At 35.0% G+C, this 22,385-nt stretch overlaps 1 protein-coding gene across 1 annotated transcript in view; it reads left to right on the top strand.

Annotated features, from left to right (window-relative positions):
* Positions 1-22,385, top strand: part of LOC136033451 (RYamide receptor-like) — a 109,611-nt gene that overhangs the window by 56,675 nt on the left and 30,551 nt on the right. Inside the window, exons 4-5 of the mRNA XM_065714200.1 lie at positions 9,976-10,198; positions 17,779-17,947. Coding sequence (XP_065570272.1) covers positions 9,976-10,198; positions 17,779-17,947 — 392 coding nt within the window. The remainder of the gene's footprint in view (positions 1-9,975; positions 10,199-17,778; positions 17,948-22,385) is intronic.

Below are 22,385 nucleotides of genomic sequence, written 5' to 3' on the forward strand. Positions count from 1 at the left end.
AATGTCATCGGATCCGATCGGGACTTAACATAAGTGACGACATCTTTCCAAAAATCAAATTTCATTAAGAACCGATGAATCCTTCGTAAGTTAAAAATACCTGATTTTTCTAATTTTTCAGAATTAACCCTCCCCCCCCCCCCCCAACTCCCCAAAGAGAGAGGATCTGTTTTGGTTATTCAATCACGTATCTAGGACTTGTGCTTATTTTTTTCACCAAGTTTCATCCCGATCCCACTACTCTAAGCGTTTTTCAAGATTTAAGGTCTCCCCCCAACTCCCCTCAATGTCACCGGATCCAACGGGGATTTAAAATCAGAGCTCTGAGAATCAATATCTTTCCAAATATCAAATTTCATTAAGATCCGATCACCCGTTCATAAGTTAAAAATACCTAATTTTTACCAATTTAACCTAGCTTGGTAGATACTAAGTGCCATAAGAACCGTTTTTTATTAAATTTCAATAAACAGCTAAAGTTCCCGGTCATTTTTATCAAACAGTTCGTGGTAACGAACTGTAGTAAGTAGCGACTTGGCTCAGTAGTAACGAAAACTCTAAAAAATGGGATTTTGATACCAATAGCTACATCAAAAGAATCGCATTTTAATGCTGATTTTTAATATACAAGTTTCATCAAGTGTAATCTTACCCATCAAAAGTTAAAGAGCCTGAGAAAATTTGCCTTATTTAAAAAATAGGGGGAAACACCCTCTAACAGTCATAGAATCTTAACAAAAATCACACCGTCAGATTCAAGTATCAGATAAGCCTATTGTAGAAGTTTCAAGCTCCTATCTACTAAAATTAAATAAAAAAAACTTATTTTTTTAGCTGAAAGTAAGGAGCGACATTAAAACTTAAAACGAACAGAAACTACTCCGTATATGAAATGGGCTGTCCCCTCCGCAATCCCTTGCTCTTTGCGCTAAAGTTTTTAATTGTTTTAAAAAGTAGAATTGTGGCAAAGAGTCAAACTTTAGCGTAAAGAGCGAGGGATTGCGGAGGGGACAACCCATTTCATATACGGAGTAATTTCTGTTCGTTTTAAGTTTTAATGTCGCTCCTTACTTTAAGCTAAAAAAATTAGTTTTTTTTATTTAATTTCTGAATGTTTTTGAATTAATGCATGTTTGGTTTTGGCTCTCCGCACATAAATTATTAAAATGAAATTTGTATATTAATTCTTTTTTTTGGCTAAATGGCTTTCTCTTAGTTTTGATCAGAAGATTTTGAGAAATAAGGGGTGGAGAAGGAGGTCTAGTTGCCCTCCAATTTTTCGGTTAATTAAAAAGGCAACTAGAACTTTTAATTTTTAACGATTTATTAGTAAAAAAATATACGTAACTTAAGAATTAACTTACTTAACAAACTTTCATAATCTTATATTTTTATTATGTAGCCGAGGGGGTTTGTACCCTCGTTAATACCTCGCTCTTTACACTAAATCGTAAGTTTTGTCCCAATTCTTTAAGAATGACCCTGAATCAGAAAGGCCGTAGAATAAATAGTTGAAATTACTAAAAATACTTTAGCATAAAGAGCGAGGTATTTATCTCCTCCTAAGTACCTCGCTCTTTATGCTACAGTATTTTTAGAACCCCTCATATGCGTAATAATCTCTGTTCGTTTTAAGTTTCAATGCTTCTCCTTCCTTTCATTTGAAAAAACGTTTTCATGTTTATTTTTCATTGTTTTCTTATAGTTTCTTTCTTATTGTTTTCTTTGTATTTTTTGCCAGAAGGCAGATCACGGATTTGTGTTTATTTGTTTGTTTGTTTTTTCCCCAGGGGTGATCGTATCGACCCAGTGATCCTAGAATGTTGCAAGTGGGCTCATTCTAACGGTAATGAAAAGCTCTAGCGCCCTTTTTAAGTGATCAAAATTGGAGGGCACCTAGGCCCCCTCCCACGCTAATTATATCCCCACAGTCCCCGTGGGAGGGGCTACAAGTTACAAACTTTGATCAGTGGTTACATATAGTAATGGTTTTGGGAAGTGTACAGATGTTTTCAGGAGGATTTTTTGGTTGGGGGGAGGGGTTGAGAAGAGGGGATATGTTGAAGGAACTTTAAAAAAAAATGGAATTTTGATACCAATAGCTATATCAGAAGAATCGTATTTTAATGCTGACACCAAGCTTAGTCTTACTCATCAAAAGTTACGAGCCTGAGAAAATGTGCCTTATTTTAGAAAATAGGGGAAACACCCGCTAAAGGTCATAGAATCTTAACGAAAATCACACCGTCAGATTCAGCGTATCAGAGAACCCTATTGTAGAAGTTTCAAGCTCCTATCTACAAAAATGTGGAATTTTTATCCCAGGGGTGATCGTATCGACCCAGTGGTCCTAGAATGTTGCGAGACTGCTTCCTCATCAACGCTCTGCTCTTTACGCTAAAGTTTTTAACTGTTTTAAAAAGAAGAGTTAAGAGAAAGAGTCCAACTTTAGCGTAAAGAGCGGGGCGTTGATAACGAAGCAGCCCCTTTCATATACTTAGTAATTTCTGTTCGTTTTAAGTTTTAATGTCGCTCCTTACTTTCACTTAAAACAAACTTGTTTTTTTTATTTAATTCGTCAAGAGATAGTGAGATTTCTACGACCGATCGTGGTCTAAAGTTTCTTGGAAAATTTAATTTACATGTAAATTAAATATGATATTTTCTTCAAATAAAAGTATAGATTAAAGTTTTGGCTTTATATTAAAGAAAATAGTCTAGTGCTAGAGGGCTACCATTCTCCTCAAAGATCTCCATTCTTAGCACAATATTAGCATATCGTTTGATATGCCCTATTTAAGTATCATCATTAGTATTTTTTTAACATACTTAAACTTCAGTTTACAGCGCCAGGGGCTTAGTGGGGCGCATAGCTTTTGTTCGTGTTAAGTTTTAATTTTTTTTTCTTTCCGAAAGGTTGACTACTATGCGTTGTAATTCATGACGAAGAAGCAGAATCCTATTGTTGGTTCTGCAACTCTTTTGTCAGGGAAGCCAACCAAAGGTTGCTGTAACACTTTACATTGTCATAGCACCAAAAATCTAGTTTTTATTTATTTCGAGTGTAATTGACGTTCTCCATTTCCATCCTTAAAAAAATTGTCTTTTTAACTTCAAAAGATTTAAAGGATAAAAAAACAAAGTAAGTTTAATCTTATTCATTGGCAATTGAATTGCATAATTTTTAGAATTAATATCCGAAACCCCAAAAAATACTGGACATTAATTAAATTTTTTCCAAACTAATTTTTTAATTTTTTTTTTTAGTCTTAATGCTCTAAGCTCCGTGCTTAAATAACTTTTTAATAATCAAATGCACAAAGAAATTCTAAACATTCTTTCCACTATTCGTAGCCTGTAATATAATCGAAATCAGTAGCCTCTAATAATGGTCTCTAATCTTTGCTTTGACTTAAAAGAATGGTTTCCATTCGGTAAGCAGCAGCATTATTTAGTTCCTCTTTTTAAATATTTTTTTTCTTGGTGGCATAGAGAAATATATACTTAGCTAATAAGCATGATTAAACGCTGCAATTCGGAATCTTTAATTGCTTTCTCCGGATTTAAGCTATATATATTGCTAGCCGAATGCTTTGCTTTTATGCTCCAGGCCAATTCGAGAAGCCACAAAAAATTGTTTTGTTCAAATAATCAATCTTGAAACTCTATCATATATCCTTTTCCATGGAAAATCCCAGCTTTCCACAACATATTCAAGGGAATCCCTTGAGGAAAGAAATCATTTGTTTGCTGTTTTTTTTCTGTATTGTTTTAATGCAATAAAGCTGGGTGTGGCTTATACAGTAGCTTCTGTAATGATGTTATGATAACCAGTTATTGTGATATAAAATTGAACAAGTTAATCCACACAAAGTAATAAGTAGGTTGCATAGATTTATGTGGGCCCAAATAACTTGTAGCAACTTCTATTTATACCGACAGCAGTTGCAGCAAAAAACTTTGTACGGAAATGTCTGTCAACAGCAGTATCAAGTGCTCAGCTGATAAGCAGAAAAAAAAATTCATTTTCGCCTTTTGACCAATGGTCTGCACAGTGCAATGCGCCGATCTCCTGATTCCCCCCCCCCTTTGGCCGGAAGTACAATGCGTGGTTGGGGACAGATCTTCCGACGCTTCCCGTTATTTTGATAGGCAGAGCAACAGAAATTTAGAAACTGATAAGGGACGAAATTTCGGCGCTTATTTTAATTAAACAAAATTCCATAAGGGTATAAAGTCTCAACTGTTTTTCACTGTAAACCTTGTAGTTACCAAGCGTATTGGCAAAAATTGCGTCATATGTGCTGCAAATTTCTTTTTTTTTTTTATAAAATAACCAAAAGTCAAATCATGGCATAAAAAGTCATGACAGAAAAGAAATATTAAATGTAAGTACAATTACTATGTTATTAAAAACAAGATAATATACAGTTGAATATAAACAATAAAATGTTTTTGAGTTTACTCCAGATGTTAATAGGTTTATGTCAATGTTTTTATTATTATCATTTTTTGTGTACAGCCTGAGCCGTGGTCCCAGGTATTCCTATCATGTGCAAATACTTTTTTAAATGATCTTTTGTCCATATAATATAGACTAAAACTCCATAGCATAAAGATAGCCTAGTGAAGAACGCTTTCTTTGGAAAACACTATTACTTTGGAACACAAATGAAACTCGATTAGAACTAAGAAAATTAAAGCATACTTTTTTGGAAATACTCAGTGTCTTTTACAAATACACAAACTAAGTTGCATCTCCTCTGTAGTCTATCCTCTAAAATTATACATTTTCAAAATCCTTTTTCCAAAGACAGCTGTTACTTTAACTACTGATGAAAATATGAAGTAAGATGTGCTGAATGCTCACTGAAATTCCTTAGGCAAATAGAAGAAGCATCAACAGCTGTCTAGTATTGAAATGCATTCCCTGAAAACAAAAATAATCAAGTTTCTAGCAATTGCTCATGGAATTCACAGTTTTGAATAAGGATGAACATAAAACTATGCTTCTATTGATTCCACAGAAATTGGCAATCGATAAAGCAGGGAGATAACCATAGGTGGTGATCTAATCCAAAATAGGTTTTGTCGTTTTCATTTGTTCTTTTTTTTTTGTCAGAGAGCTTGTATGTAATCTAGCAGATGTTAAGACGAAAAGTACCTTGAAAAATTATAAATTGAACACTTCTTTTCAAGAAGCTTTTTAAAGAAGAAATTCAGAAATAAATGTGACATTTTTGGGCAAAGTACTTTCCAGTTTTTCTCATCGATTTCGCTTTGAATAGGACCAAACACAAAAGCGGAATGATTAGCATAGACAAGAGCAACGGGAAATCAACTATTCATCTGCTGCTGCTACTACTACTACTGCTACTAATAACAATTCACTGCAGCACCAAGCCACCTGCCACCTGCCAAGCTCCTCCTCCATCCAAATTTATTTAGAGCCTCTCTCATTTCACCCTCCTAAGAAGTTTATATTTTCCTTAAATTTTTCCTTACAACATCCCTCATCCCATTCAGGAGCAACTTGCTTTCTATTTGGCCCTAGATGGATTGACAGTGACTATGTGTCATTGCAATCTGTCATCCTTCATCCCCAGAACGTATTCTAGCCATCTCAACCTTTCTCCATTAAAATTCAAGGAAGCGAGACTTTTCCGCAAGGGAATAATTTGATATGGGGCAGGGGGCAACTCTCCCCTCCTTTCAAAGTCCAATTTAGCGCATTCAAAAATCTCGCCAAACAGAGATAGGGGTACCTAATTCAAGCATCTACAATAACATATCAGTTTTCTTTAGTATACCCTAGTAGCATCCTCTCACTGCTTTTAAAGAGAACCCTATTCCCAGTATAAAAGGGATCCCTGCTTTTCAAAGCGAACCCTAAAATCAACGACAGACAGCAGGTGCGCGTCATAGGGAATGTTTTCTAAGAGATGCAGGTGTCTGTTAGGTAATAAAGAGCTATTTCTGAGAACTTTTACTGAAAATTCAACGTTGAAAACGCCACAATGACAATATGTTGCTAGCCTACCCTAGCAAGTAATTTCAGATGGGCGGTTGTTATTAAAGAGTAATTTAAGCAATATTAAGAGGTATTTCTAGAGGTCTTAATGAAAATCCCTCGTTCCGTCTCCCCAACACCGAAAAATTCATGTAACACCTCTCCCTTTAACTTTAAGGTGTATAACATGTTAGCCCAAGCAATTCACGCCAGCGTGGCAATATTCAGCTGCCCTTTGACCGACCGTATGATACAAATTATCATTCTTAAGGCATTTCAAGACATTTCTTGATAAGAAATTATGCTTAGAGTCCTTTGATTCGTATTTTCGTAAACAAACCCTTTCATGATGCCTCCAAAACCACTTCCAACCACCAGGGCATTATGCCACTGCCCCCATGGCATCCACATGGAATCTGTCATCACCCCTAAGACATTTTTAACCTTTTCCAGCAAAAATAAGCTTGTAAACCTAAAATTGAACACTGTTTTATTTGAACAGCAGGACTTAGTATTTCATTGTTAGAATGTGATAGTCCAAGGCAATTCACAACACTTGGAATTTAAAACATATCTTGAACGAGACTTCCCCTTATTTCCAATGGTGTTATAAAAATTCGTTGCATGGTAACACCCTGCAGTGCCCGTCATCATCATTGAAGAATTTTCTGACACATGAATACTCCAATAGATATATTTTTCGTTGCTATTATTTTCTGACAATTCCCAACCCGTGTCAGACTATGGATGGAACACGGAGCCCTCCACCCCCTCAACGGGATGGCTCCTCACACCAATTCATCCCACAATGGCAATGTGTGGCTGCCCCGTAACAACCCTATGATATGCATTATCATTCCTAATGCATATCATTCTTAATAAAATTATGGTCAGAATGCATTATTTCGGGTTTTGTACACTCTCAAAACACTTCACTCCATCAGGGCATTACGCAGCTACCCGTAGCATCCAAGTGGTATACATTATCCTCTCTAAGGCATTTTTAACCTTTTTTTGCACAAAAAATAAGCTTAGAAATCGGAAAATTGAGCAATATTTTTATTTGAACAGCGGGACTTAGCGATTCATTGTTAGAATATGATAGTACAAGGCAATTCAAATCACTTAGAATTTAAAACATCTCTTGAACGAGCCTTACCCTTATTTCCAATGATTCTATAAAACGTGGTTGCATGATGGCACCCTGCGGCACCTGTCATCATCGTTTAAGCGTTTTATGACGCTTGAATGCCCCAATAGATATTTTTGTTACTATATTTTCCACAATTACCAATATGTATCACACTATGAATGACCCCTGGTACCCCTTCATCATTTCTAAGACATTTTCAGACATTTTGTTACAAATGATGCATTAAACGCAATGTTTCATTCTTTCCAAAGCCAACTTTTTGTGATACACCAATGTCTATTCACACCATCTTGCCACACTATTACTGCCCCACTGGCACCCTCTACCACCCCCTCATCAGTCCCAAAACAATTTTCTGATGTTTTCTTGTTAAAGATCATGCATTTGATACATTTGATCGCACTTTGGCAGCCCTACCCTCCGTGATACACCAACTCAATTCACTCTACAGTGTCACACTATTAATGGCATTTTGGCATTCTCTAGTCAGTCACAACATACTCAGACACACAGGCACGGACAGAGAGACAAAACAAGCAGAGGGAAAAACACACAGGCACACTTACAACCACACAAAGTCAGGCATACAAACACACGCACACACCCACACACACACACACATACACACACACACACACACACACACACACACACACACACACACACACACACACACACACACACACACACACACACACACACACACACACACACACACACACACTAACACACAAAGCTAGACATACAGGCACGGGAGAAAGAAAAACACTCAGAGGGTAAACCCACTCAGACACAAACACACACACAGATATTCACAAAGTCTCACACATTGGCAAACATACAGTGGTCCTCTTCGTCCCTCCCTACCTTATGCTATTGTGCAATATATTATTCATAAATAATTTATCTATAATTAATATCAGTTCCCATAGTACACACATACCACATATCCCCCCTACAACGCTACCTCCCTACCACCCTTCCTAGCTAATACTACCTTCTAACATGACAAGCCATCTAAGTAAAAATTCAAAATCCCCTTCTTCCTTCCTCCCTACCTTATGTGACTGTACAATATAGAATTCGTCTACAATTAATTCTTTATCATTTATTTCTATAGTTTAAGAGTTATAAACTCATTGTTCAAAAATACTCCTTTTATTATTTCAGTGGACCTTAGTGGGTAACTAAACCAGGATCTTATCCAGTCTTAAGAAAACATTGAGTTTCGATACCTTAAAGGTTATTGGATTGGGATAGCTGGTTCTTAATTTCTTTAAGGTACCGTTTTGCTGTTTACGATGCAGGACTGATCTGTCTGTTCTAACTGTAATTTCGTTTTAAGTTGTCTATTATATACCGTCTTTAATATACCTTTTTAATATTATATAAAAGAAGAACAAGTTAGATTAAACATATTCTCTGCATTAAATGTTAAGTTAGCTGAATGTAAAATAATTAATACTTTTAGAGAGAAGGCAAGACCTTAAGGCAAAAAAATCTATTATTAGGACTAGAAGCAAACTATTCAATGAATACTGTTTAACTTATGAGTGACCGTAGTACAATTAAGCACCTTTAAATATTCAATAATTTTTCGATAAATTCGACTGTTATTTTCTGGCACACTTTTGTGATAAGTTTTATGAAACTTTTATTTTTTTTTCAAAGTAACAGGTTCTTCCACTGCCTTTTCATTGTCTCCGTACCCTCAGGGAGCTACTAATTCTTTGGTTCCTAGGGGCAATTATCAGGGCAATAATTGGTTCCTAGGACCACTGGCAAATACCCAAGTTACAATGCTAAATGCAAATACTTAGCGTGTTATTTCATTCGAAGTTGGTATTTATTGATAATAGACTTTTTAAATATAAACTAAAAGCTAATTTGGCTGTTTATAAGTCCAAAAACAGAACAACTTAAGGAATATTTCACAAAAAGTGTTTAGTTTTCTAAAAAGCTAGTGACCGGAAGGCTATAAGAGTCTGAAGCGATGTTGCATCCTTATTGAAATTAGAATTAGGCAAGGATTTTCAGAATGAATAGATGAAAAGCATAGAACGGGACCCATGATGCCTTGGTTGGTTTCTCCAATTCCTCCTCCTCCCCCCAAACTACACAATTATAGATGATTTTTATGTTCTTTGATTCAAAATCATTAAATAAAATTTAAGGAGGGTCCAAAATTGTAAAAAGTAACAGCATGACTGTTTTAAATCAAACACACTAAACACATTTCTCTAACGGTATTTGGCGTTTCTACCAAAAATCCGAGGACGCTATTCCAATATAAAACATAAAAGCTGGAAAAATATGACTATTATTTGCGAATGGCGTTGAATTTCAAATTATGATGCAACTTTTTCAAAAGGAATCGCATCAGTGTCAACTAAGATATAAGTTCAGCTAGAAGTTCAGCCAGAATTTGATGTAACGAACACGGAAGTTCAAATTATTTAGATGTAGTTAAAGCTAAACAATAAGAACGATCTTTAAAAAAAACAACTTTGATTGGGTGCGACTTCCAAAGTCATAGCTGGATGTCACGGCGTTGGCTGGTTTCAATATTTGCATGAACACTAACAAACTATCATTACAATCTGCAGGTCAGGTTTTGGAACTGTTTAAACATCCTTGTTTGTATAATCACAATTTGAAATGCACCTATACCTAGGTAAATAAATTTTTTAATATAGAGTAGAGCCAAACTCAGGCTAAATGTGTATATATGTTTTAGCTTTCCTTTCAGCTAATCTTCTTTTTCTCTTCTCGATCTATACCTCCCTACGAGTTAATTATATCCCTTATCTAGGAAACAGTTTCATTGTAAATGTGGCCTTGGCCGACCTGTTGATAACTGGATTAGCAGTTCCGTCCTCAATAATTGCCTTATTATCTGGTTTGTCGGACTGGAGACCAATATGTCGGATACAGTGGTCAATAACCATCATTTCTGCCTTTGTTTCTGCACCAAGCATGGGTTTCCTTGGTGTTGATGCTCGCATTTTTGTCGGGTTGGAGCCTGAAACTTATAGGTAAGTTTAAGAGGCAAGTAAGATCGTCTCAAGACTATGGAGTGGTACAACCGTACAAAGCAAGAACGCTTTCCATGCTATAAGAAAATGTTTAGAAATTGCAATTTAAAGCTTATAGGTTGTAAAGCAAGGTATAGTAAAATGCTTGTTTATAACGAGAATAAATATAAGAAAAATGTCATTCTTCAGACATCATTAGTTGATGCAGGAAAACGCGATTGCCGCATATGGTGCATATCAAAGCCCATTCTTGTACTATGACCCAAGAATTCTTTCCTCGCTAAAAATTAACAGAAGCTTGGGATCAAATATTTGCAATATATAATTATAATATAAGGATCCAATTTATTTTACCCGACATTAGGTGTGCCCTCTGAAATTCAATCTCAGTTAAATCCCTGTTACACCTTTCAGGGAGAATTAAGCTTGCTTCTAAAAGGTAGTGACAAGCGGAAAGAACTTGGATTTTAGCTTTTACGGAATGAGCTAAGTTGTTACTTCGAAGGAGTGTCTTCGGGTATTTTTAGAAGAAACTCTTAGAAGCAGCTCTCTGCTACCCTATAAGGGTACCTTTTGGCACCCTGGGTTTTATATAGGGTGTGTATTTCCGTGGAAACTTTTGCTTGCAGAAACTTCCCCCTCCAAGAAAATTACACTCCCAAGAAATTCTACTCCCAGAAAATTCCACCACAGAAAATTTCCCACAGGAAAATCTCCCTACCCTTGCAAAAATGCCCCCTCTGAAAAATTCTCTCCTGATGTAAAATTTAGCAGCCAAAGAAAATTGAGAGATATAAAAAAAAAAAAGTAAAGAAGGAATTCTGGTATATTCTACGGCCGTATCCCGGGGGACCAGGGGGTGAGATCCACATCCCTAAATGGGTTTCCAACTTGTAAAAAACGTAACGAAAATTCGTATAAACAAATTTTAATGTGTTTTTTAAAGTTTTTGTAAACCCTAACCCCCCCCCCCCCCAAACAAAGATCCTGGATGCAGGCCTGCAACCAATATTCCAAAATAAATAAAAATATATGAATATAATAAAACAAAACTAGACTGCACCGAATAAACGCTATGAGCCTCAAAAAATGTCCTTGATTTCCTTAGAAAGTGCTATTAGGGAAAATTATACCATTTGATTCAGCACATTAAAGAATGCCTTGCTGTAGAGGTTTTACGCATCCCTATAAAAGAGCGCTTACACACTTACGAGTAAGAAAAACCTTATTACTATCCAAAAAAAATCTGGAATTTTGCAAAAAAAAAAAATCTAAGATGAAAGATCACTGATGCATTAATTTTTTCTTAGGATTAATACTACCTAAATTATGATCATAGAAATTCGGGAGAGGGCTTACTTGAACGCCCGGCGAGGGCTATTTTACTATTATTATTGTGTTTTTTTAATGCCTTTAAATGTACTTCAGATGAGAAGGCCTTCTTATGCACGCCTAGTGGACGTGTTTTCGGTGGCAAGCAGTGAACTTGTGTCATTTACTATAGTTTTTAGCAGGGATGTCACGTATGGGGAGAGGAGGGTCGTACCTTCGTCAGTGTTTCTAGCCAGACGGATAAAAAATTTGAGTCTGTAAAATAGTGGTGCTTCGTGCCACTATTTAACTGGCTCCACTATCTACAGGCGGATAGAAATACATAACGCAAAATCAATTAAAAAATTAGCCATGGCGTTGATTTTAGCAAAATCAACGGGCATCAAGCCACAATCAGTTATAATCGACAAAGAAAAGGAATTGAAGTAATTTTAATAACAGTATGACCCAAATCAGTCGGTAAAAAATTGTGAAACAATCGGTAAAATCCACTGCCCATCCCCAAAGATTTTGACTATTGACACATCTGGTCGATACAATACCAAGCTACCGGGAAGTAATTACTCATATTTCCTAATCCCGGTCTGTTATGTCTGTGTAGTTCCAACTCTTCTACAGTTGTTTCTAATTTCATATTTTAAAATTATTTTCTTTAATCTTTACCTTACCCTGCTATGATAACTCAACATCACAAAATACAACAAAACACATACAATCACTAAAAATTTTAAAATGTATGCTAAAGATATTCTACATCACATTCTGGTTACATTTTGAATATAGATAGAATATGCTCAATTTTTCATGTGGGAGATATTTTTGTGTGGGGGGAATTCCACACAAATGGAAACTTTCTTGGATGCGCATAGCACCGTTTCATTTTAACTTAAAAGTTGAAGTTAAAAGTTAAAAGTTAAAGCTAAAAGTTAAAGTTAATCCATGATCTTTCATCTTAGATTATTTTCTTTTTTGCAAAATTCCACATTTTTGTAGACTGGAGTAAGGTTTTTATTACTGATAAGTATGTAACTGCTTGTTAAAAGTCCTATGCACAAAAGTGTTGAATTTGGCTTTTTTTATATTTTTTTTATCAGAAGAAAGACCATGGATGTGTGTGTTTAGAATTACAGAATTACATACATACATATATATATATATATATATATATATATATATATATATATATATATATATATATATATATATATATATATATATATATATATATATATATATATATATATATATATATATATATATATATATATATATATATATATATATATATATATATATATATATATATATATATATATATATATATATATATATATGGTAGCTTTTTGCCCCAGGTGTGGTCACATCGAACCAACGTTCGTAGAAGATCAGGAAAGGGCTCATTTGGTGGGAAATCAGAAGTTCTAGTTGCTTTTTTCAGCGACCCAATATATTGGAGGGTAGCTAGCCCCCCTCCCACACTCATTTTTTCAAACTGAAATTGGCAAACTGCTGTCCAAAATATACATCCGTATAAGCTTGACTCAGATGGAAAAGAGGCAACTTTATCTTTATCGTCTCAAGAGTTTACAAATTGCTATTTTAAACGTATTCGACTACTTCCTCAAACAGCTTGGGGAAAATATAAGAATTGAATATTGTTATGTTGTTATTGTTGTTATTTATAGAGTTATGTTGTTATTTATAGAATACTGGAAGCATGCTATGACCAAGCGTGCATTTCCATGTGTGCAGCATTTGTCTAATTTTTGGAAATTTAAGACTGAAGAAGGCATAATGCTTTTGATCATGCTGGACTACATACGCTCTCAGTGCTCAATATAAAATATTAGAATAGATTTGCCTTCCTCCTAGAGCTTATCAATGACCCAATGTACCCTATACATTGTCTGCAACAAATGCATTGATAAGAAGTTACTAGCTCTATTTCTAGCTCTCTAGAGTGTTGCTCTAATTTTAGATAGCGTCAGTTTATGTCACTTTATTTAAAAGTCAAATGTCAGAAGTCAATAACAGCAACAAAATCAAATTTCTGGATGAGCAATTCACAAAGCTTGGGATTAAGTTAGTAAACTTTTCCTAAAAAGCCGTTTTAATTTGGTTAGAGCTTGAATCTCAATGTTCATTCTGAATTTTTAATTTTTGAACAATTTGCTTTCGATGATTATAACGATTTAATACGATGATTAAAAAGGTTTTAAGAATTTTTACGCAATACCGGTGTGAAGCGGCTTGTTTAGTCACGTAAGATTATACTTAATATAACGTAACTGAACGACTTACCATAAAGAATTACATACATTCTGTGTAAGCAATAAGAATTTTCAACTTTCTAAAACGTAAATTTGTTTAGGTATATTTACCTAAAAAGCAATTTGGCAAGCAAAAGCAAAATAATGCATAGACTCTGCTAAGCATCTGGATCTAGAATCAACAATTTCTCCTTTTTTTGTCACAACTTTCAGTGTTGTATTTACGTAGTAGTAAAACTTCAAAAATTGTGGGGTAGGAGGAAAAATACAGCTTCTCCTTCTCCTCTTTATTCATTTAAATTCCTGTGAAGATCCCAATCTTCATCGATTTTACTAATGGAGATTTCTTAAAGGTGCATGTTAAACTTGTTGTCGTCTACTGATAGGGAGTAATACACTTACAAACTGCTAAGGTCACGAAAGTCTTGTGACAAAGATTTTTTTTTATCCTTTTGTGGGCAATATCAGTTAGTTACCTTTAGTGGAGAGGCAGCCTTCGAAATGGGAAAAGAAAGTAGATAGTAAAAGTTGTGTTTAAAAAAACAAACTCCATTCTGTATATTTAAACAAGTACCTTTTTTGAAAGTTACAATTTACGGCTACTGAGTTGTTTTTCTTTGCAATCAGTGGTTTGCCAACTCATGAAAATTTGCAGGAGAAAAAGCGGGGAAAAATGTATTTGGTAAAATTCTAGTTAATTGACTTCTTGCTATCTCGGAAAGGGTTTAGGTTAGGAAAATGAAACTTTCGGGGATGGGTCTACAGGCTAAAGTATGTCCCGGGAAGGTATTTTGAAGTACCTACCTCCACTCCTTCTCCCTCTATAGGGCTCTGACCTTTGATGACCTTTAAAAATATGTATGTTAAAAAAGTGAAACCTTGCAAAATAGATCTTCTGCTTGAATGAAGTACAACAAAATTGTTTTCAGCTTCATAATTTTGCTCAATCCTATTTTATAAGGTTTTAAAGATATGCAAATACATTTCCTAAATTTTCAAAAAAACATTGATATGGCTCAAAATCCTACTCAAATAACAGGAATTGCATTTTCAGAACTAAAGGCAGAGAAAAAGCAACTAGTAACTGAAAATTAAGGTAAAATGTTGTTTTGTCAAAATTTCAATAGGTATAGACCTGTCATGTAGGCAAATTTCAGGGCCCTCTAGAGGGAGAAGGAGTGGGGGTGGGTACTTTAAAATACTTTCCCGGGACATACTTTAGCCTGTAGACCCATCCCTGAAAGTTTCATTTTCCTAACCTAAACTCTTTCCGAGATAGCAAGAAGTCAATTAACTAGAATTTTACCAATGTATTTTTCTAAACCTAGAAGAGTAATATTTTTATTATTTTCTTCAGTAAAAACACGAAAAAAGTGGTTTTTTCAATGCAGACACCGACAGAGATGTTTTTAAAACCTAGGAGGGGCAAGAACCCTCAAGGGACCAATGCTTTCCCCTCCCAATTAGTGTCACTGTTTCCATTGTCTTGGAAAATTGTACTACACTTTCAATACAGTCCCCTAGTATTTTTTTTTTGTCTTTCATTGATACATAGATGCATGTGAGCAAAAATATTAACTTCCCGAGGCAAAATATAAAACCAGGCTTTGGCCATGTCCAGTAGATGAAAGCTTAGCCGCCCAAGACCACAAACACCAGTCATGGAACAGAGTTTTCTTAGCGACGGTGGAAGTAGCTATTTATGGTCATCTAGCTTGTGCAAGTACTATACACAATAGCCTTTGTCAACTACCCATAGGAATTTTTTTCTGACTTTTTTTTTCTTGTTTTTAAGAATTGATATTTCTCTTAAAATTAATTCTTGTACCATACATTAATATAAAAACAAATTTCTTTTACTGAAAGTAAGGAGCAGCATTAAAACTTAAAACAAACAGAAATTATTCTGTAAATGAGGTTGGCTAATCCCTCCTTTATACCCCGCTCCTTGTGCTATAGTTTTTTTGTACATTTAAAAAAATTTTGATTCTTATTAAACGGCCCTTGCGTTTCAGAAATCGCAATAAAGAATTCAGACAAAATGTCGAACTTTAGCGTAAAGAGCGGTTTATAGAGGAGGGGCATCCCCCTCATATACAGGACAATTTCTGTTCGTTCTAAAATTTCTGATCGTTTTTCAAACAATCCCAGAAAATCCCCCTCCCCTCAATGGAAAATCCTCCCAAAAAGATTCCTCACAGTCCCCCCATGTAAAATCTTCCTCCCCCAGCGGGAAATCATCCCAAGATAATTCCATCCTCGCTGCAGATTTCCCCTCAGAAAATTTCTTATGGAAGATTCTGCCTGAAAATTACTCCTTAAATGTTTTTATTTGATTTCTGATCATTCTTAAGGTCATGGCGGAATCCCTTCTGTATGGGAATTTTTCTCAAAATCCCCGTCCCCTGAAAGAAAGCTTCTCCCGCAGAAAACTTCTACATAGAAATTTTTCCTGGTGATAATTCCTCCCAGATGGTTCTTCCCACGGGTAATGCTCCCCCCCCCCCCATGTAAAATTTCAGCTCCGCTGAAAATTTCCGCCGGACAATTTCCCCAGAGCATCTCCATGTTTAAAATGGGGTCGCAAACGAGAAAGTAAGACAATTAAAACGAATGTCATATATGAATTCTGGCATATTTCCACTGTGTAAAATTACCTCTGGAGAGTTCACCCCCTGGAAACTTCCATCTCAATGAAAAACTGTCTTTGTAGAAAATCCATCCCCATGACCTCCCCCTCCTGAAAATATCCGTATACTTCCCAATAACAAATACAATATTTAAACAATGGGCAAGTTTCCTAACTTATGACCCTTCCTTCGGGGGCCGTCAGGGGCGTCAAGTGGTGTAATTTTATCAAAATCCCGGAGGAGGGAGGGGAAAGTTGAAAGTCAATTTTCCCAAATCAAGTGAAAATGACAGTAAAAAATAAAAATAAGCCATTTGGTACCATAAAGGTACTATTTAGTATTATAAAAATACTATAAAGGTACTTTATGGTACTATAAAGATAATAATAAACTAAAAAACGGATGTGTTCCTTTTGACGCCTGAATTATGCAGATTTATCATAATTTTGATAAGATTTTGGACGAAAGTAAATTTCAGCTGGGGGAGAACTGGGGGTCTGGAGACAAATCGAGGTCTAGGAAAGGCAGTTGCTCCCTGCCCCAAAGGGAGCAACCCCTGCCCCAAATCAAATTACGCCCCTAGGGAGGGAGTCATACCATACCTAAAGACATAGTTATAGGATCGGTCAACTATACTAAACAAATTGGCTATCTCAAAATTCCAACCTTCTAGGATCATTGGTTCTATACGATCAGCTCTCCTAAGAAAAAAAAGATAAAATAAAATAAATAAACCAACACGCATTCGTGATCTTTCTTCGGGCAGAAAATTCAAAATTCTACGTTTTAAAGATGGGAGCTTAAAAACTACAGTAGCAGTTTCTAATAAGCAGAATCTAAAAGTGTAATTTTCAATACGATTCTTTGACTTTTAGGGGATGTTTCCCCTCTTTTTCATGCATCAGGGAAATTTTCTCAGGTTCCTGGCTTTCGATAGGTAACATTATACTTAATGAATTTCTTATATCCGGAATCAAAATAAAAAGCCAATTTTTTTCTTATGTATTGACTGTTATCAAAATCCAGGTTTTTAGAGTTTCAGTTACTATTGGGCCGATTCGCTCCTTACTTACAGTCCATTACTACGAACTATTTGATAAATAAAAGTAGAGATATGGTATAGTTCCTTGTATGAAATCTATACTGGCTTTAGTAACATCACCTAGTGCTCTTATTTTATGAAACGTGTCAGATGCCCTGAGTATAATTTGTTGGGTTTTTTTAAGTTTCGGACTAGTGTATCTGTTTGTTCAGTAACCTCTATTGCAATAGTGAAGACAGAATATAGTCAGTATAACTGCTTTAAGTTTGAAGGATGCTATTTTATTTGTTATTTTTATAATTTTAGGAGGTACTTTACACCTTGTCGATTCGGATCATTAATTGGGGTAATCTGGCTTGTGAGTGGCTGTTGTTTTACTGCATTCCTAGCTCTACAACAGCTTCCAGATATTTGTCGTGATACAGAATTTGATAGCAAAATCGCCAGTGGTTGGAAATGGCATATTCCAAGTGCAGTAAGTTCTAAGTCAAATCTTTTGATAGCTAGTCTAAGATAGCTAGCTAATATTCACAAGTGCCAGTGAATCCATCAAGATATTTATTCCTTGGTACTTACGTAACATACCAAAAACGCTCGAGAAGTTTGCTCTCTTAGATGTGAGAAAAACCGGATTTATCTGTCTGTATTCACAGCCAATTAGGTTAGGATCAGTGAAAAACTACGATTTAGACATTTTTAAGTTAAATATTTAATAGAGTTGAAATTTTGATTAGGTTAGGTTATGTTAGGTATTTAATATAATGCGTTCAGGGCGACCTAATTTCCATAATTATTTGTCGTAGTCTCCATAATTTTGTGTATATGTCATTATGATTAACCTGACTTCACTTCTTGAATGGGTTTGGTATAATACGTAAGTTCTTCGCTTGCAAGATCAAGATCCAATGTTATGATTTTGAGGGGAAAAAATAGTATTTTAGGAAGAAAACTCTGTTTTAAACTTTATTCCTTCTAGAATGTCTATGCAAGGTTGAAGTTCTCCCTCGCCGGCGAGTTTGTACGGGTGCTCTTATTTATATTGGTTCAGGCTACGTAGCTTATTATTCCATTTTGTTCTTAACAAACTTTATACCATAATTTAAGTGCTGTAGAATAATGCATTAGAATTTAAATGTCAGGGTCCATAGACAAAATTATATATCATCAAGAAACTGCAAAAAAAAATAAGAGAAATGAATTTTATCGAACAAAAGCTATGCTCATCAAATTTTTGGAATATTTACAAGCAAATTAACGTAATTAGAAGTGTATTCTATTTTTTGAAGGAAGAAAATACCTAATAAGAAATCCGTGCTGATTATTTAGAAAAAATTGTGCTGTCATGACGTGCCTGGCTGTGTAGTTTTGATATTCCAAAACTAAATCTCCTTGAATCGAATTCCTTCAGATTTTATCCCCAATCCGATTTTTATTTCTGAAAGCTCGGTCGTAAGTATTGAATAGTTTGTTTATTTCTGGTCTTTTTTGCACCAGGGGTAGTTGCATCGAGCCAGGGATCGTAGGATATTTGCTGGGAGATTTTTCGAACGGAATTCGTGTTTTCTATCCTGTTTAAAGTAAAAAGAGATCCTACCAGAATTTTTACCATTTGCTACTGCAAAACAGCATGGTTGGCCCTATTAAGACTAAAATACTATCGAGTGAAAATTTGAACATATCTAATTGGTGTAGAACTATCGGAAAGCTATATACGTAGCCTCCCGATACTTTAGGCCCTGTGACCATATGGTGGTAACTTCGTCCTTAAGCGTATAAACAGTCAATACAAAATGAACGGTTATTATTATATTGGATATATGTGGAGTATTTAAACCACAAGTATAGATACAAACCAACTATCGGGGAAGGGTTATGCTAATATTTCGTGGTGGGAAGGGTACCTAAGCCCTAAAAAAACGCATTTACTTTCGCACTTGGTCTCAATTTTATTACCTTGTTTGAAGATGTCCTTAGAATAGGCTAAATATGTTGCTGCGAATGTCCAAAATCTGGTTAATGTCCGAAATCGCTCTTTTCTCTGGTTCGATTCAATTAGCTTTGCGAGTCAGATTTTTCAATCTCATGCAAGCTAGGATGGTAAAAGTTAAGGTTGGTTTGGGTTAGATTATGTTAGTTTATGTGAGGTTAGATTAGGTTAGGTCAAATTTGGTTATAAGTATCAGAAATGTATTAAAAACCTAGCCTAACCAAACCAAACCGGACATAATCTAACCTAGCCAAGCCTAATCAAACTTAACCTCTTATCATCAAACCTTGCATTAAATTGAAAAAGTTGACTGGCAATGCTGACTAAATCCAAGGAGAAAAAAGTTATTTCGGACATCCACCGTTGAATGTCGCGAATTTTATTCGCGAATCACATTCACGAATTTCGGACAGTCTTGGTAACATATACACAGGAATTTATCCCAGAGCCTCCTGTCGCTTGGGATAATACACATAGACCTGGCGTTAAAGTTGAATCCTAAGGATATTCTGACTCCCCTTCTACTACACAGTAATCTTTATGAAAAAAATCTCCCTTTGAAAATTTAGGTAATATAACCTGAAGCATCATTTACTGGCAAGGCGATTCCTCCTCCAACAAAAATATACGTTTAAAGGGTATATCGTTTCGTGGGTTATTTTCGTTGACGTAGCATTCTCGTACAGAAGTTAAACTTGGGCATAAAGAGCAGAAGTTCAAGGAGGCTGTAGCCTCCTTCATGCTTAGGAAACCTCTTAATACGACATTAAAACGCTAAGAAAACATCTTGTTAGTGAAATTTCTTATGATCGAATGACTGAAGAAACTTTAAAAATGATTGAAAACCTTGAAATAATGTTTTAGACGACCAAAGAATCGAATGAAAAATCTATTCAAGCTTAAAATGGACCAGAAATGAGGGTTATACTATCTGCCCGTAGGCCCCTAAAAGTCTAGAGTGTTTTTGCCCGTAATTAACTAAAAACTCTTAATAAAGTAACATCTTAGTAAGTGGAACGGTGCTCTTTATCTTTTAAAATCAGAACTGCTTTCTGCCAATATTGGAATCAAAAGGTGTCTAAGTCAGGATGATAATTCTGACTCCAATTCCAGTGTACCACAATATCCAACAAATAAAACAGAATATTATAGTATGTCCCTGAATCTAAAGCACTCTATGTGTTCCTTGGAAACTGTATCAATTATGCTAGTTTTCAGCTCCAGCGACTTTTTTTTAATTTGGTTCCTAGGGTAAACTTTTTCCTGCTTTTTTCTCGTTTTTAACGACGATGCCTATAAGAAAAACAATCGTTTCCTAAGTTCTTATCACTTCAAGTTTTTGGTCTTGGAGAAAGGAGGTAGGAGTAGCACATCAACATTGATTTGTTCCCAGTTGTCCTCCATGTATATTAGTGACTAATTTCTTCTGTTTCTAAATTAGTACTGTTTCCACTTATCCCCTTTCTAAATTATTAGTTATTTTCGTGTAAACAAAAGTTGCGATCAGCATCCTCGATTTAGAAAAATTTTTGAATTTTTTGGTACCGAAATTGGTAAACTACTGCCCCGACATTAAATAGAAAAAAAGCCCAGCCCTGTTACGAAAAACTGATTTTAATTTTATGGCTAACTAGATAACTCAAAATGAGAGTTTTGTTTAAACGTGTTTTCTCCTATACGTCAGAAAAGAGCGGATTTATAACAAGGAAATGATTTACACAAAACACGGTCTTTTAAAACTGTAAAAATAATTAAATTTTTGCCGTTTTTTTGTATCTGGAAATTTACTGAAAAGACAAAAATTTCTTTGATTTTTATATATTTGAAAGAAATATTTTTAAAAGTTAAGATTCTCGATGAAAATAGGTTTTGCACTAAACTCATATAACTAAATGGGTTTTCGCAAATGTAAAGATATTGGAAAAAAAGAGGTTTGAGCAGCATTAAATTTCTAGCGTACAACAAAAAATAAAACTGCATCCGAAATACATTTTATTTGATTAAAGCGCAAACGGCGATCATGCCTTTTGGGGTACTTCAGGGGCGGCAGCACTATCCTTTTTGTTGTAATTTATGAATATTTTGATATTGGGTTTGTTGTCCTTTTTAGATATTGGTTCTTTTAAGTTTAATTTTTATTTATAGTGATTACAGCCCCTTTTAGGCTTGACACCTAATATAAACGAATTTCTACTCGTGTAAAAGTTCATGTCCGCTCTTTAATTTCCATTAAACAGAAAAAATAATTATATACAGACAAGTTTATTAGCAAAGTTGGGATTAGGATGCCGGACAGTGTTTGAGCATCCGTACAAATGTCAGATCTCGTGCCTTCTAAATATAGAGTTTGAAATATATCTGACAGCTCAGTTTTTCAAAAAGGTACCCCTTGTCGATCATTTTATATGTATAGGCCTACTTAATTTGTTCGACTTCGGACTTGTATATTCAATATTGGCCGTAGTTTCATAATGTGATAGCTTCTAAATCTTAATACCATATTTGGCAAAAATCAGGCTCTATTTTTGAAATATGTAAATAGCGTTTAGTGTTTGACAATTTTAAATTTTCTGTATTGCAAAATTAGATCTGCAGATCTACAACCATCAAGCATAGAAGGCTTTTAATCATCAAATTTGGTGGAAATTCAACAATTTTTGTAAGATGTGTAATTTATGCGTCTTGATTTAGTGTTTAGGTCCTCCAGAATTTTTTTTTTATATTTCCAAATTACGATTCATCATAAGTATCTGCTTTTCATTGTTTTTCTACATAGGTAAAATTTAATAAGTTTAAAATTCCCAATCAAAGAAATTAGTGTAAAAATATTTTTATTTTGGAGAAAGGGGAAAATTTTTTTTCCAAAAAGGATGATCTCGATGAAAACTCACTGTTACCATGTTAACATGTCTGGATGTTAACTGGA

The sequence above is a fragment of the Artemia franciscana genome, chromosome 12 (assembly GCF_032884065.1).
Source record: "Artemia franciscana chromosome 12, ASM3288406v1, whole genome shotgun sequence".
NCBI lineage: Eukaryota > Metazoa > Arthropoda > Branchiopoda > Anostraca > Artemiidae > Artemia > Artemia franciscana.